Raw genomic sequence first — 16,838 nt, 5'->3', positions numbered from 1 at the left:
TACCTATCCCAAACCCGCCATGTTAACTTCAATGCAACTGACACAAAGGTCTGATGTATGACTCTTCCTTATTTCTAGCTTCCTGGTTTCCAGCAAACTGATTCCTGGCAAGATGGAGCCAGTAGACCCATATCAACCGGGGCAACCAGAGGAACTAGTGGACCCAGTGGAACCAGAGAACCGAGTGGAACCAGTGGAACCAGAGGACAGAGTGGACTCAGTGGACCCAGTGGAACCAGTGGAACCAGAGGACACAGTGGAACCAGAGGACCAAGTGGACACAGTGGAACCAGTGGAACCAGAGGACCCAGTGGACCCAGTGGACCCAGTGGAACCAGTGGAGCTAGTGGAACCAGTGGAACCGGTAGTTAATTAAGTTTTACTGTATGTGCTTATATCCTAGTAGGCATTCGCTCCTCTGGAAATTACACATACTGTAAGAATGCAACAAAAAGATCCCAAACCGTCCCAAATCAATTTATTGAATCCTCGATGAACCCAGTTAGACATGATTAAACACCATTACCCCTACATTACACCTGCACATCTGTGCTGCTCTGGGGCTCTCCACTATGACACTTTCCAGGTCTATTTGTGATGGCGCTGTGGGGAGTTAAACAGGCCAGCAGGAAGTGGAGGGCTACAGCATCGGATACTTTTTCAGAATAACCTCCCTGTGCAGGCTCCTGATCGTATATCACTTCACTATTTTAACAACTGAAACACAGCCACTGTCGCTTTTTCTAATCTTTTTGCCATTTTTAAAAACGTTTTTTCCACTTTTTCTGCTGTTGTGGCTTTTCTAAAATTGTTGTCACTTTTTTATGTTTTTATATCACATTTTTCAATGTTTTTGTAACTCCTAGTGTGTGTGTGTGTGTGTGTGTGTATATGTATATGTGCGTGCGTGCTTGTGTTACCTTGGTAACCAGGCATCAGATCAGCAGAGATCCTGTGGGTTCAGCTTGTCCGTCTGCTGACTCAGCGTCTGATGGCTCAGTGGAGGAATGACTCTGCAGTTTGTCTGTCTGCACTGGAAATACTGGGAGGACTGGCAAAGGTGGATACACACACACACAGTCACACACAGTCACACACAGTCTCACACACACACACACACACAGTCACACAGTCACACACAGTCACACACACACACACACACACACACACTCAGAATGTATAAAGAAACAAACCATGTTTATATCGTAGGTTTAACTTATGAAACCAAATTAAAAATGTGTTGCTCAAATGTTGCATTGTGTTTTAAATTTAAAACAATATTTAAAAATATGGTGTTCAACAAATATAAAGAGTTCTCTTGATAATCTGTGTTAGAACTTTAGAACTTCTGGTTACTAATTCTTTCTTTGTTTAGTCAGAAACGTTTGTTGCTTCATTCTGATTAGTTTGTTTCTTGAACAGTTTTGAAGTAAGGAAAGGTGTGTTGTTGTTGTTGTTGTTGCAGGTGGAGGTGAGTGTGGAGGAGAGCGAGAGCAGGCGAGCTCTCTCTTCAGTCTGTAGTTACATCGTGTTTCTGTGCAGTCGTCCTCCTCCTCTCCACTCCAGAGATCTGCACTCCATCATCGTCGCTGCTTTCTACTGTCTCAACGTCTGGCTAACACAGCACCCTGCCGTGCTCGACCACCAGGTAACTAACACACAGACAGGTAACTAACACACAGACAGGTAACTAACTGTTTTCATGAGTGTCTGTTGGAGGTGCTGGAGATAGTGGAGTTGTGTGTTTTATGTTGTGTTGTTGTGTTGTTTTCATGAGTGTCTGTTGGAGGTGCTGGAGATAGTGGAGTTGTGTGTTTTATGTTGTGTTGTTGTGTTGTTTTCAGGAGTGTCTATTGGAGGTGCTGGAGATAGTGGAGTTGGGCATTTCAGGCAGTAAGTCTGGAAAGGAACAGGAAGTGAGATGTAAAGAGGAGAAAGAACTAAACCCCTCCTCTCTAAGGGTGAAGGAGGCCGCGGAAGCTACGCTGAACTGGTGAGCAAAACAAACGCATAAAATTTTTTATATATATATATATATATATATATATATATATATATATATATTAGAGGTTGACCGATAGTGGATTTTACCGATAGCTAGGTTGGGCCGTATTTGCCGATAACCGATTAATCGACTGATAGTATTTAGAATTGATACTGGATAAAAACAAACATGACACTCCAAGTAAAACAGTGCTGAACTTTATTATAAAAATAAAAAAACTGTATTGAACCATGAAAACATGCTAAATGAAATAAATATATAAATATAAATAACTATTGAAGTCAATAAAATACATTCATTCAAACTGAAACAAGAAGTAATAAATAACAAATAAAAACAGTTAAACTCAACATATAACTGTTTAACTGTACTTTTTCAAATTTCAACTTGTGAAACAGTTGAAACTAGTCCTTCCATTTTAATATTCAAAGTTTAGGAACTTCAAATTATAATGTGCATGTTCTCCAGTCAGTCGGCTCCTCTTGGCATCATAAATCATGCCTATTTCACTGAACACCCTTTCACTTGGCACAGTGGATGGTGGGGGGCACAGGAATTTCTTGGCCAGAAGTGCAAGTGTTTTAAATCTTGTGTCATTTTTCTGCCACCACTGCAGAGGCATTTCACTTCTTTCAATGACAGGCTCTGACAAATAGCACTCAAGCTCACTCTCAAAGCTGTTCTTGTTCATCCCCCTTGACACAGCTGTGGCACCAAGGACCCTGGCATACAGGGTGTCCAGTAAAGTGGGCTGATGGATTCTTCTTTGCTTCTTTGTCTCTGGATCCAAATCCTCATCCTGCTCAGGTCTTTCTGGTGCAGGGCTCGGATCTTCTTCTCTGAGCTCGCCAAGCTCTTCTTCAGCTTCCTCCTTTAGCCATAGTTTTCCTTTCTCAACTTTTTCTTCAGACGCAAAGGCACGGGCCTTGTATCTAGGATCAAGGAGTGTTGCTAGGACCAGAACTTTTGTCTCTTCTGCTTTAGAAAACTGCTTTGTCAGGCTGTCAAGCCTGACAAAGCTTTGATCCCCACTGATGATGGACCCTCTGCCTGCAGCATCAGCTTCAGAACAGACACACTAGGGATAATGCATCCTGCTGAAGACTCAGAGTTGCTCATCTCCATTGTGACTTCTTCGATGGGAGCCAGTGTGTCAATAAGGTTACTGACAATGTCCCACTGTGTGGCAGATAAGCCACTGATATGGCCATGTTCACCAGTGTACACATTCAGTGCCCGTCTCTGTTCATACATTCTTTGGAGTATATGAAGTGTTGAGTTCCATCGAGTTGGGACAGCCTGGATGATGTTGTGCTTTGGGACACCAAGCTCCTCCTGAATGATTCTTAGCCTCTGTTTGGCCAATACAGAGTGGCCAAAGTGAGTTGCACAGCTTTTTAATATGGCAATAATGTCCAGGACAGCTCTCTGACAAGATAGGCCATCATGGATAATGAGCTGAAGGGTGTGAGCAGTGCAGCTTAAATCAGGAAGTTCAGCCAGTTTCATTCCTTTTACCATGTTTGCTCCCCCATCTCTTAGGACAAGAACAACGCGGTATGTTGCAATATCCCAATCTTCCAACATGTTCAGGAAGGTTTCTTGAATATAAGTGGCTGTGTGTGATCCAGTCATGGGCTTGACATTTAGCACCACTTGCTTTCTAGACCAGTCCTCAGAAATAAAATGCCCAGTTAGGCTCATCGTGGACTCTGTAGTTCCAGACCAACAGTCAGTTGTGAAGGCCATGAATGGGGCCTTGTCCTTCGTCACTACACTTTTCACTTTTGTCAAAACTCTTGAATATGTTTCATCAAGCATCTTTGTTCTGTAGAACTTCTCATTTTTAATCCGGTACCTGGGTTCCATAAAGGACATGAGCCTCTTAAATCCAAGGTCTGAAACCACTGAAAATGGTTGGCTGTCAGTGGCAATCATTTCAGTGATAAATACATCATTTTTGATAGACCTTGCACCCTGTCTTGCTTTCAAACAGTTGAGACACTGTTGGCTGAGAAGGATTTTTTTTTCATGCTCCTTTTTCTACTAGCCTCTTCATGGACTTCTGGATGAATATGCTTCAGATGACTCCACATGTTCGTAGTATTTTTACCTGTAGATGTTGATGCCCCATGCTGATTATTTTGTCACAGATATTACACTGTGCTTTCCCTGGCGATACTTCAGTAAAATACTCCCACACTGGTACTTTCTTCAAAGCAGTTGCCATGTGAAAATAATTTAAACATTAAAATATGTCAAATGTGTGTTTCTTTAGCTATAACACTTTGCAAGTCTAATTTGTTAACAAGGATTTATTAGCTAGCTTACATGAACTATAAACATTACTATGCATATAACGTTTTTCAGCATGTATTCAGATTTGAGCAATACAATTGCACCTTGATCATTCATGTTAGTTCATAGTGCATTAACTATGGTTAACAAATAAAAACCTTAATTAAAAAATTTATTAGGAGGCTACATGTTAATTAACAAACAAACAATACTTATACACAGTTATTATTGTCTACAGTCAATCTATGAACATCATTTTTTTCAGGACAAACTGGGCTATTACTAGAATATGTGTGCTGCAGTGAGGTCACTTTGATGTTATAAAAGGTTTTAGGACCTTAAACTGAAATCGGTCAAAAACGTTAGCTTTGTAAGACCATAGAGTATGTGTTATATAAATGCCATGACGAAATTCAAAGTGTAAATATATGCAATGTATGTCGAAAGCCCATGGAGCCCCGCAGGCTGCCTACCCGCAGGTACTAATGTTTAGCGTCATCTCAGCCTCAAAAGCAAACAAACATACTGTTGTGCTGTTCTTTCTCTACTAATGCAGCATCTATTCAACACATTAATAACTTTATAATGATATGACAAAATGTACTGTATACATACCTTTTTGCTGTCGATGCTTTAAATGTGCATCTGATGTCAGCCTTCTCCGCACAGCATGTGCTCTCTGTGCAGCGCGTAGTAACATGTGTCGAAAATAAACAACACAGGGCATCAGTGATAGTTTTTGTTCCGCCTCTAGAGGAGCTGTTGTAATGCATGATGCCAGCAGAGCCTTCTCAGCTCGGTCTACTGTGGAATGAATGACAGTGCGCTCTTCTCAGCCGCTCCAGCAAGGGACGCAACCAGAAATCGGTATGGATTTTTGCCGATCGGTCGACCTCTAATATATATATGTAAATATAACCTGGCGGAGCCACACTGATCCCGTGGGGGCAGAGCCTGACTGATGTTTATATAACCTGGAGGGGAGGGGTTTTCTCTGATGTGTGTTTGTCTCAGTGTGATGCAGGTTTCGGGGGCCTTTCCGTTGCTTGGCGACCAGCTGGATGAGGACGCTCTGATTGGCTGCTCCACTCTGAGTGACACCAGTGTGAAGAAGTTCCGATATTTTGTGGTGGGCAGCTCGGTAATCCTTGCCATGCTGGAACGGCTACCAGGACCAGGAGAACCCCGAGAACCCCGAGAACCAGGAGAACCGGGAGAACCGGGGCCCAAACCGGGAGAAGCGGGTCAGTCCTGAACCTGATCACCTCTCACCTGTCATACAGCATTTAACGACACAAAGTTCCTCTTTCTGCTTTTTGTTTCTTGATGTGGTTTTTGATTAATTTTCTGTTGATCGACTTATTTCTGTTGATCGACTTAGTTTAGTTCAGTTTTTGTGCACAAAAGAAGACCTAAAGTACATATAACCGATGAAAAACTATTTCAGTGCAGGAGTGGAAGGAAGCCTGAGTCCTCCTCAGGACAAATTATTAATAACAAATTAAAACTGATATAATTACTCCATGAAAATAAAACAAGAAGTAAAACATTAAATACACACAAAATATATACAATATGAAGGCTGGCAAGAAGTTTATATTATTAATAAATTCCACAGCAGTGGAGCTCCAGGTCTGATAAATGGAAATCTTTTTTTTATGCATACTTTAGTTAAGGAAATTGATCAATCACCTGATCCTTCCTCTAAAGACAGATATCCTAAACTTGAGTTTTATATTTGATGTGTGTGCAGCGAAGTGTCCATCGCTCACCGTGCTAATCCGAGGAGCGTCAGGACGCCACAGCTGGACGCTACAGCACCAGCTGCAGCCCCGAGACGGAAGGACAGCCACACAGGTAACACACAATATCATACACAATGGTGGAGATACCCAAATAAATATTATTTACTTATTTATCTTGTTTCTGTTTTGTTTTCTACATACTGTACGGTTACTTTAAGTATCTGTTAGGGCTTTTGTTTTGAAGGAACCAAGCAGCCACCAGATGAAGTCTATATATTTGGGTGATCAGGTAGACACCGGTAGGGCTGATGGTTTTTTACCAGAGCCAAGAGACGCCATTGTTATCCAAAAACCTGGAAAATAAACCTGAGAAAATGCCATCTTTTGGACAATGAACGTGTCTGACCTGCGTAAGATTTACTCCTTCGGTGCCTTGGTGTCTCTTTGGTTCTGACTTATTAGTTTGTTTGGATTGAGGACAAATCGTCACTACACACAATAATAACCATCGATCATGACACAGATCAGTGTTTTATCTGTCTGTTGATCCACTGCAGCAAACTCCGATCCCAGAGCAGCGTGGAGTCGCCCAGGAGGATTCTGGGATACAATGTGGTGTCAAACATCAGCTGTTTCCTGCCAACATGGACAGAGTTTCTCTAGTAAAAGCAGATCTAAGTATTCCACTCCTGGACGACATCGTCACTGACAAGGTACAGAACCAGAACCAAAAGATCCAGATCCTTAGGGTTAGGGTCCAGATGTTTTATGTCTTTACCAGTCTGTTTCACCTGGAGTTCTTCAGCAGAGGGGACATGGACCAAACTAAACAATTAAAGTATACATCACATAAATGTTTCCCATAGATCAGGTGTGTAGTGCTGCCGGAGCGCTCCAGAACGCCGTTCCACCACTTTGTTTTACCAAGTGATGAAAAAGAATATTCTCAGTTTGCATAATCTGGTTGCAATTCATATTTTTTTTATACACGTCAACATTCACTCACATGCTCTTAAAATCACTTATAATCACACTAAGGTAAGCCACGGTATTCATCCTGTCATGTGTGTAAAATATCCAAAATGAAAGCGAAACTAATTACACGTCTGATTATAAAAGTTGTTGTGTGCGCTACACACTTTTATATTGTCAGGAATGTTATTTAGGCCTATGTGCCTCATGTAGGTTGGTGTGGATGTGGCGATTAGATGGCAGATTATGGGTTGAACTACAAGACGCACTGAGAGATGGAGAGACAGATATAATTGCTGAGCGGACTTACTGTCCTTTCATTAGACTAAATATGATAATGTAGCCCCATCATTTGCACTGTGATAATATTTACCATTTAGTTAACTTTCCAAAAAAGGAAACGCTGAAACATTGTAATGAGTTTCAGCGTTTCTATTTCGGTAAGTAAACTAAATGGTTTGTTTCATGCCTTCAGGTTTTAGGCTGCTTACACCTCAAAACAATGTCAACCGTGAGTGTGTGTGTGTGTGCGCGCGTGCATGTGTGTACGCCGGTACACAGATAGCACTACACCCTGCTAAAGATGTTTCTGTCATTTTAGGTAGTTCTGATCCCCTGATGTTTGTTAAAGGGTTCATTTTTCTGATCGTTATTTGAAGCTATAAGATTACAGGATGGCAGTGGCAGTATCAGACTATCTTTAGAAACACTCTGTGGTTTGTTCAGGTGCAGCAGCAGCTGCAGCGTCTGCAGGCGGCGTTGAAGACGCAGCGGCTGGTCGAGGCTCAGCCGCAGGCCAGCGGACGCTCGGTTGTCATGACAATCTGCAGGCCACCTCCTCCAATCAACAGCTTCCAGACAGCGAGACTCTTCCTGTCCCACCTGGGCCTCCTCACTCCGGAGACCCTGAAAGTACCAATCACTGTTACACCTGTCCGTCTGTCTGTCTGTCTGTCTGTCTGTCTGTCTGTCTGACTGTCTGTCTGTCTGACTGTCTGTCTGTTTGACTGTCTGTCTCCTTTTGGAGGTTTGTGACTCGTTGTCATGTGGTTGATTTTTCAACAGAACTTATAATAAATTTAGTTAACTGTCTGGCCCAGCTGTCTGTCTCTCACCTGTCTGTCTGTCCTCTGTAGAGTCCCGGCAGTGTCCCGCCTCAGCTGCTGTCTCTGGACTCGTCTCTTCCTGGTTTCTCCGACGATCTGAAAAGATTGGACGAGCTGCCGTCCAGAAACTGTGACTTTGCCTCCATCTTCTACATGAGAGCAGGACAGAGGACAGCTGCTGAGGTCTGTCTGTCTGTCTGTCTGTCTGTCTGTCTCTAACCTGTCTGTCTCTGACCTCTCTCTCTAACCTGTCTGTCTGTCCCCAACCTGTCAGTCTCTGACCTCTCTCTCTATCCTGTCTCTCTGACCTTTCTGTCTGTCTCTCTGACCTGTCTGTCTGTCTCTGACCTGTTTTTCTGTCTCTAACCTGTCTGTCTCTGTAGATCCTGAGGAACGTGGAGTCTAGCTGTAGCGTCCCGTCTTACTTCCTGGACTTCCTGTCGTCTCTTGGTTGGCCGGTAGAGGCGTGGCGACGCCAGAGGGGCGGAGTCAACATCAGTTCAGGTAATTGCTCTGATTGGTCCTTGACAGGGGTCAGAGGTCACTCTAATCTCCCAACTCAGTCTCACTGCCAGTGTGTCAAAAGCTGATGCTTGGTCAGGTGTCTTTGACGTTAGTTACTGACACAGAAAGTCTCCTTTAGTCTCAGTCAGATGCTGTCAGACACAGGGGGGGCTCTGAGTCCTTCACACCCACAGAGATATGCTCGCTCTGGGTAACACTTTGGGTCCTTAGTCTGGATCAGACACGGGGGGCTTTAACTTATGAACAAAAACATTGAAAATGCGACGAAAAACTTTGGAAAAAAAAAGCAACAGAAACTTTAAAAACTGGTATACCAACCGGCCCAGTGCACCCCGCAGGTTTCATTTGGTCAAAAATAGTTTTGTGTTTCTGTTTTTGGATCAGACTTCACCACACTTTTTCTCCACGGCTGTGTGTGAGCTGATTGGTTGTTTTGTGTCTCCCAGAGTTCCATGCTGTGCTGGGTGACAGCGGAGGCGGAGTGTTTGATGGAGAGAGGTTCGTCCTGATGTATGCCGACGGTCTGACAGAGATCACCTTCATCGTCCCTTCGTCATCACACAGTCTCTGAAGTCTTCAATACTTATGAAATTATTCTTCTTGTTTCAGTTTAAAGTGTCTGATGATCTAAATACTCTAATGTGTCATGCTTTATTGAATTCTTCTTTTAATGTTGTTTAAAGCAGCTGAATGGTTGAAGAGTCGAGAGGAGGCGGAGCCTCCTACCAGCCAGCAGAGTAATACCGAGCTCAGCCAAGACTCCGCTCCCCCACCCACAGTATGGACCTTCAAAAATAAAGCTTTTTCATCTGCTTACTACTTTGTTCACCTGTCTGTCTGTCTCTCTCACCTGTCTGTCTGTCTCTCTAGAGATCTCCAGTTGAAGACATGAAGTCTTTTCGTGGCTCTGAATCTAAACTCCTGATTGTCTGGGTCGAACGCTTCGAGGATATCGGTAACTAACCTTCCGTTAACATTACATGTCATTTAGCTGACGCTTTTATTCAAAGCAACTTACAATTACTATATATGTCCGAGGTAACACGCCTCTGGACAACTAGGGGTTAAGTGTCTTGCTCAGGGACCCGTTGGTTAATGCACCGCAGTGGGAATTGAACCCAGATCTCCCACACCAAGGGCATGTGTCATATCCACTGCACCATCACCAACACCTTAAAACTGCTTTCAAATATAACACTATTTATGGCCTTTAACTGGCCTTTTAAAAATAAACATCTGCCTGCCTCTATGGGAATTTAACATAGGGGTGTAGTGACTTTAGTTGCCAGTGGTTTAGACATTAATGGCTGTATGTTGAGTTATTTTGAGGGGACAGCACATTTACACTGTTATACAAGCTGGACACTTAATACTTTACATTGTAGTAAAGTGTAATTTCTTCAGTGTTGTCTCATTAAAAGATATAATGAAATATTTACTAAAATGTCAGGGGTGTACTCACTTTTGTGAGATACTGTAGCTACGTCCGCTCAGTTCATACAGAGCTATGTCCCCTCAGTTCATACAGAGCTACGTCCCCTCAATTCATAAAGAGCTACGTCCCCTCAGTTCATACAGAGCTATGTCCCCTCAGTTCATACAGAGCTACGTCCCCTTAGTTCATACAGAGCTACGTCCCCTCAGTTCATACAGAGCTACGTCCCCTCAATTCCCCTCAATTAGTTCATACAGAGCTATGTCCCCTCAGTTCCTACAGAGCTATGTCCCCTCAGTTCATACAGAGCTACGTCCCCTCAGTTCCTACAGAGCTATGTCCCCTCAGTTCATACAGAGTTACGTCCCCTCAGTTCATAGAGTTACATCCCCTCAGTTCCTACAGAGCTATGTCCCCTCAGTTCATACAGAGCTACGTCCCCTCAGTTCATACAGAGCTACGTCCCCTCAGTTCATACAGAGCTACGTCACCTCAGTTCATACAGAGCTACGTGCCCTTAGTTCCTACAGAGCTATGTCCCCTCAGTTCCTACAGAGCTATGTCCCCTCAGTTATACAGAGCTATGTCCCCTCAGTTCCTACAGAGCTACGTCCCCTCAGTTCATACAGAGCTATGTCCCCTCAGTTCATACAGAGCTATGTCCCCTCAGTTCATACAGAGCTACGTCCCCTTAGTTCATACAGAGGTATGTCCCCTCAGTTCCTACAGAGCTATGTCCCCTCAGTTATACAGAGCTATGTCCCCTCAGTTCCTACAGAGCTATGTCCCCTCAGTTCATACAGAGCTACGTCCCCTCAGTTCATACAGAGCTACGTCCCCTCAGTTCCTACAGAGCTACGTCCCCTCAGTTCATAAAGAGCTACGTCCCCTCAATTCCCCTCAATTAGTTCATACAGAGCTATGTCCCCTCAGTTCCTACAAAGCTATGTCCCCTCAGTTCCTACAGAGCTATGTCCCCTCAGTTCATACAGAGTTACGTCCCCTCAGTTCATACAGAGCTATGTCCCCTCAGTTCCTACAGAGCTATGTCCCCTCAGTTCCTACAGAGCTATGTCCCCTTAGTTCATACAGAGCTATGTCCCCTCAGTTCCTACAGAGCTATGTCCCCTCAGTTCATACAGAGCTATGTCCCCTCAGTTCATACAGAGCTATGTCCCCTCAGTTCATACAGAGCTACGTCCCCTCAGTTCATACAGAGCTACGTCCCCTCAGTTCATACAGAGCTACGTCCCCTCAGTTCCTACAGAGCTATGTCCCCTCAGTTCATACAGAGCTATGTCCCCTCATTTCATACAGAGCTATGTCCCCTCAGTTCATACAGAGCTATGTCCCCTCAGTTCATACAGAGCTATGTCCCCTCAGTTCCTACAGAGCTATGTCCCCTCAGTCCCCTAACCCTAACCCTAACCCCCCTAACCCTCTGCCCCCTTAAATGAGTTCTTGTCTTTAGTACTTTAGTGTTCATAGTCTACTTGGCACTTTGGTTTGATTATTGTATGTGTTTGTTAAATCTTGTTATTACTGTTGTAATCAGTTTGTCTGTCTGTATCTGATGTTTATTGTCCCAGACAGGTCTCTCTTGAGAATGAGACTCTGTGTCTCAATGAGATTACCTGTATAAATAAAAGATAAATAATAATTAGAGCCGGGACTTTAACTTGTTAATTAAGATTAATTAATTACACAAAAAATAACACAAACATTTTTTACGCATTTTAATCACACTTATTTTTGCCCCGTGGGACGTTTCGCACTGGATGAGTTTCGGCTGACCGATTACACTGGAGCACCAACTAGTGTTCATGACTTCAGACAACAACAAACCACAGTGAACATGAACGAAGAAGCTGACGAGACAGCTTTGGTTGTTATAAAAAATGAATGGATGGAAGCGTCGATAAGAGCATGGTTGTGTGCAAGCTATGCAACAAGGAATTCTCATATCACCGCAGCACATCGAGCCTCAAGTATCACCTCGATGCAAAACATTTAGCAGCTAGCCCGACTCCGAGTACAAGGACCCACACCCAACCCACACTCCACCAGATGACTGGTTTAAGGACCAGGGTAACTAAGTCCACGTCTGAAAAAATAACCAACGGCCTGGCTCACAGGTCTACCTACCTATAGGCTACCTGAATTTCTGAAATGTACTATATTTCTAAATATGCTATTGCTACACTTAATGGCAAAAATTGCACTGGTCTGCTGGACTTGGTTGAACAAAAATAAACAATATTTTGTTGCTTAAGCTTATGTATTCAGTCATTATTCAATGGTATACTAAAAATCCATGTGAAAAAAATTACTTCTCACTGTTCTCACTATTAAAATGCGATTAATTTCGATTAATTAATTACAAAGCCTCTAATTAATTAGATTAATTTTTTTAATCGAGTTCCGGCCCTAATAATAATATAAATTTAAAAAAGGAACTGATCTTAAAGTTGTCTCTTTGCATGAGCATAAACCAAACAGATTGAAATTGTGTATTTTTCTGTTGTGATGATGTGAGAACAGATGTGTGACGTTATGTTTCAGAGAGTTTCCCTCAGACTGAGCTGCTATCAGAGACCCAAACTCACGCCGGGTAACACACACACACACACACACACACACACACACACACACACACACGGAGCAGGTAACGCACACAGACACATTGTTACACTGTTGTTCCACACAGCTTCAGACTTAATAATCTTATTGATGACAAACTGCCTGTCTGTCTGTCTGTCTGTCTGTCTATCTGTCTGATAGCACATCAAACGTCCAGCTCATCTTCATCCATCCTCTGAAAACGGGACTTTACCGGATCTGTTTCCGTGGAAACGGCACTAGCAAGTTCAGTCTGGTTGTCCCATTGGTCAATGGGAGTGTGGTCAGCAAACGCTCTCTGGGTACGTCTGTCTGTCTGTCTGGCTGCCTGCCTGCCTGTCTGTCTGCCTGTCTGTCTGTCTGGCTGCCTGGCTGCCTGTCTGCCTGCCTGCCTGCCTGCCTGCCTGCCTCCCTGTCTGCCTGTCTGTCTGTCTGTCTGTCTGTCTGTCTGTCTGTCTGTCTGTCTGTCTGTCTGTCTGTCTGTCTGCCTGCCTGCCTGCCTGCCTGCCTGTCTGTCTGTCTGTCTGTCTGTCTGTCTGTCTGTCTGCCTGCCTGTCTGTCTGTCTGTCTGTCTGTCTGTCTGCCTGCCTGTCTGTCTGCCTGTCTGTCTGTCTGTCTGTCTGTCTGTCTGCATGTCTGTCTGTCTGCCTGTCTGCCTGCCTGCCTGCCTGTCTGTCTGTCTGCCTGTCTGTCTGTCTGTCTGTCTGTCTGTCTGTCTGTCTGTCTGCGTGTCTGTCTGTCTCTCTGTCTGTCTGCCTGTCTGCCTGCCTGCCTGCCTGCCTGTCTGTCTGTCTGTCTGTCTGTCTGTCTGTCTCTCTGTCTGTCTACTTCTCTTGTAGTATTTGGAACAGCGTCTTCAGAGTATTCCTGAATGAAGTACTTCTCCTGATTCCACAGACCAGGGACTGGCCCAAAGCCCAAATCACAGGACAGAACATTAGTGGTGTTAACTGGTTATTGTGGCGTAAAGCCTGGATATAGTTCCATGAATGAACACTTCCTGTTTGTTTCTTTGTCTGCAGGTTTCCTGGTCAGAGAGATGGTGATCAACTGTTGCCATCGGCGACGGCTAGAGAGTGACTCCACCCTACCGTCCCACGTCAGAAGGAAGCAGATGATCAATGACATCATCCTTCGCTACCACAGCCGCCGCTCTGAACCCGCCTTTTACACCGCCCTCTTCCAGGACCCCTGAACCCCAAACTTTAGTCTCTGTTCCAGGGCCCCTGAACCCCAATCTTTAGTCTCTGTTCCAGGGCCCCTGAACCCCAATCTTTAGTCTCTGTTCCAGGGCCCCTGAACCCCAACTTTAGTCTCTGTTCCAGGACCCCTGAACCCCAATCTTTAGTCTCTGTTCCAGGGCCCCTGAACCCCAAACTTTAGTCTCTGTTCCAGGACCCCCGGACTCCAAACTTTAGTCTCTGTTCAAGGAGCCTTGAACCCCAAACTTTAGTCTCTGTTCCAGGACCCCTGAACCCCAACTTTAGTCTCTGTTCCAGGGCCCTTGAACCCCAACTTTAGTCTCTGTTCCAGGACCCCTGAACCCCAAACTTTAGTCTCTGTTCCAGGGCCCCTGAACCCCAAACATTAGTCTCTGTTCCAGGACCCCTGAACCCCAACTTTAGTCTCTGTTCCAGGGCCCCTGAACCCCAACTTTAGTCTCTGTTCCAGGACCCCTGAACCCCAAACTTTAGTCTCTGTTCCAGGGCCCCTAAACCCCAAACTTTAGTCTCTGTTCCAGGACCCCTGAACCCCAAACTTTAGTCTCTCTGACAGAAGGGTTAGGGGTTAGGAGCCCTGAACCTTTTTAACAGTCAGCTGAATGCTATTATGTTTTGGTATAATGTCAGATTATCACTTTGTGTTCGATGTGATTCTGAATAAAAACAAGATTTGGTGTTTTTACAGTCAAATCTTAATTAAAGTTTTTTTAATTTGTTTAAAATCTTTGTAAACTTCAGCGTCCACAGATTCTGAGTGGCCCCGATGATAACTGTATGGAACAATAAAAATGCTCATATTTATGTTGTCTTATTTCCAAAGTTATTCTTTTATTTAACACTTTGGATGTTCCGTACATGACATGCTTTTTGTTGTTGTTAGTGTAATAAAACCTCTGGAATTTATTATGCATCAAAATAATGAATGTTTTCTCTGTCTATGTTGCATCTTATTTCCTGTTGATGCAACTTGAGTCCATAACACTTTATATTAACATCACTTGTAAATGGTGAATGGGTAATTTAAGCTCTGCCTGTTTACACTTCTAAACCTTTTCCTTTTGCTGCCGGAGTTTACCTGGGACACGTTCAGTCTCTAAACCGTGTCACAGTGTTGCTACGGTTCCCCATTTGAACTATGGGTTTCCTCTGAATGGTGAAGAGTAGGTCTGGCAAACCCGGTCCCTTTTAAGGATTCGGGTTATTCTGAATCACTCACTAAACTGAACCGGGTTGTGCGACTCACTTGAATCACTTGAGTCAGTATTGCTAAATCGTCAAGGAAACTCAGTCCTATTGCGCACACCCACTCGCTACCTCATGCAGCTGCTCACAGGAGAGCCATTTAGTCACGGAATAGAAAGCATTTTGAGCCAGACTGTTTATTTATTGTCTTAACTTTGTGTAGCCTAAGAAATATATAGGCTTTCAATGTAGACATAGAAACAGGAATGGAAAACTGCTAGATTTTTCAACATATTACATTTATGCACCAAACCTACACTATGCCTAGCTAGGCTACGTGCAGAACATTGTAAGTTATTTCAGAAGTGAAAGAATGTCTTTTGTTGATGATTTGCTTTACCCTGAGCTCGAGGAGAGACTTCAACTTAGCCAGCTGAATCGTGGGATTGACAGACTCGCGAGTCTGTGAGGGCTCGTGTGTTCTCGAGTGAATCATGGTCTGCGAGCTTCCGGCTCTGAGTCTGCGGGTCGGATAACCTGTTATCTCGGACTGCTCACTCAGGCGCTTCAGTTGACTTGTGGAGTTGTTGTGCCTGTTATACAGGTTTTTGTAGCTAAGATGGCTAGGACTAGTAAGAGATTTGTGTGTGGCGCTGTTATAATTTTAGATTGAATTGTAGTAGGACTCAACTGATCCGAGTTAATGATACTAGAGACTTGCGATTCGTGAGTCAATTTAAAGACTCGGGTTAAAGATCTGAGTGAATCACGACTCAAACAGGTTTAGTGACGAGCTTTGAGATTTGTTTTCTGTTTGGTGGTTGTGTCACATGATACCCAATCAGCAGACAGCAGGGTGTTCAACTCACTCCTGTTTCACTTTAAATGAACGTGTTGCTACATTATGTTGGGGCTGAACGTGGCCCTGGTTTGAACTGGGGTTTGTTATGCTTATGACTCCCCTGGTGCATGATGGGACATGCAGTTGATGGATGATGAATAGTTGACTCCTGTCCATGCAGTTTGCATCAGTTGGACCCAGATGCAGAGCAAGAGTGATGTTTCTCCCTGAAGTGTTGGAGCTTAGATAACTGGTACTTAAAAATGTTTGTGCTTATTGAAGCTGGATGTGGAAAAAAAAAGAACCAAGAGACTTAATAAATATTTTTGATTAAATGACAATATTTCTTTATTTTAAAGATTGTTTTTGGGGCATTTTTGTCCTTCCTTCAACAGGACAGGGACGAGAGAGGGGGATGACATGCAGCAAAGGGCCGCGGGTTGGACTTGAACCCTGGCTGCTGCAGTAAGGACTGAGCCTTAGTAAATGGGCGTTTGCTCATGTGAGCTACCAGGGTGCCGCTAAAATAAAATATTTTGTTTAAAGGGAGGAGTGAGATTGCAGTTTACTGCCACCTTCTGGATGTCAGGAAGATCTACTGTCGCTCTCCGGTACGTTTTCTACTATCTAATTAGAATCAGAAACAATGGTTGTGTACCATAGACATAATAAAGATATTATAATACATATATCCATGTAATATATAATATTCTATATTATGTCTATGCTGTGTACCACCTGCCTCTCCTCTGGTTGTCATGGTTACCACCTTTAGATTACACACACACACACACACACACACACACACACACACACACACACACACACACACACCTGTGTCTTTATTGATAATCTAATTAATGTTTTTTTTTATCTGTGAGCTGATC

The 16,838-nt window shown here is 43.7% G+C and overlaps 1 protein-coding gene across 1 annotated transcript in view; it reads left to right on the top strand.

The window, feature by feature from the left end:
* ralgapb (Ral GTPase activating protein non-catalytic subunit beta) overlaps positions 1-14,711 on the top strand; it is a 37,756-nt gene extending 23,045 nt beyond the window's left edge. The window contains exons 17-32 of the mRNA XM_028576940.1: positions 79-364; positions 933-1,060; positions 1,466-1,648; positions 1,845-1,993; positions 5,318-5,547; positions 6,057-6,160; positions 6,606-6,761; positions 7,747-7,932; positions 8,157-8,309; positions 8,510-8,630; positions 9,098-9,214; positions 9,335-9,429; positions 9,522-9,606; positions 12,649-12,697; positions 12,868-13,007; positions 13,728-14,711. Of these exons, the coding sequence (XP_028432741.1) occupies positions 79-364; positions 933-1,060; positions 1,466-1,648; positions 1,845-1,993; positions 5,318-5,547; positions 6,057-6,160; positions 6,606-6,761; positions 7,747-7,932; positions 8,157-8,309; positions 8,510-8,630; positions 9,098-9,214; positions 9,335-9,429; positions 9,522-9,606; positions 12,649-12,697; positions 12,868-13,007; positions 13,728-13,900 (2,355 nt within the window). The 3' untranslated portion in view covers positions 13,901-14,711. The remainder of the gene's footprint in view (positions 1-78; positions 365-932; positions 1,061-1,465; positions 1,649-1,844; positions 1,994-5,317; positions 5,548-6,056; positions 6,161-6,605; positions 6,762-7,746; positions 7,933-8,156; positions 8,310-8,509; positions 8,631-9,097; positions 9,215-9,334; positions 9,430-9,521; positions 9,607-12,648; positions 12,698-12,867; positions 13,008-13,727) is intronic.
* The last annotated feature ends 2,127 nt before the right edge of the window (positions 14,712-16,838 follow it).

This window comes from Perca flavescens, chromosome 4 (assembly GCF_004354835.1).
Source record: "Perca flavescens isolate YP-PL-M2 chromosome 4, PFLA_1.0, whole genome shotgun sequence".
NCBI classification, from domain to species: Eukaryota; Metazoa; Chordata; class Actinopteri; order Perciformes; family Percidae; genus Perca; species Perca flavescens.
Note: the sequence above shows the minus strand (reverse complement) of the source record. Positions and strands in the feature narration are given on the sequence as shown.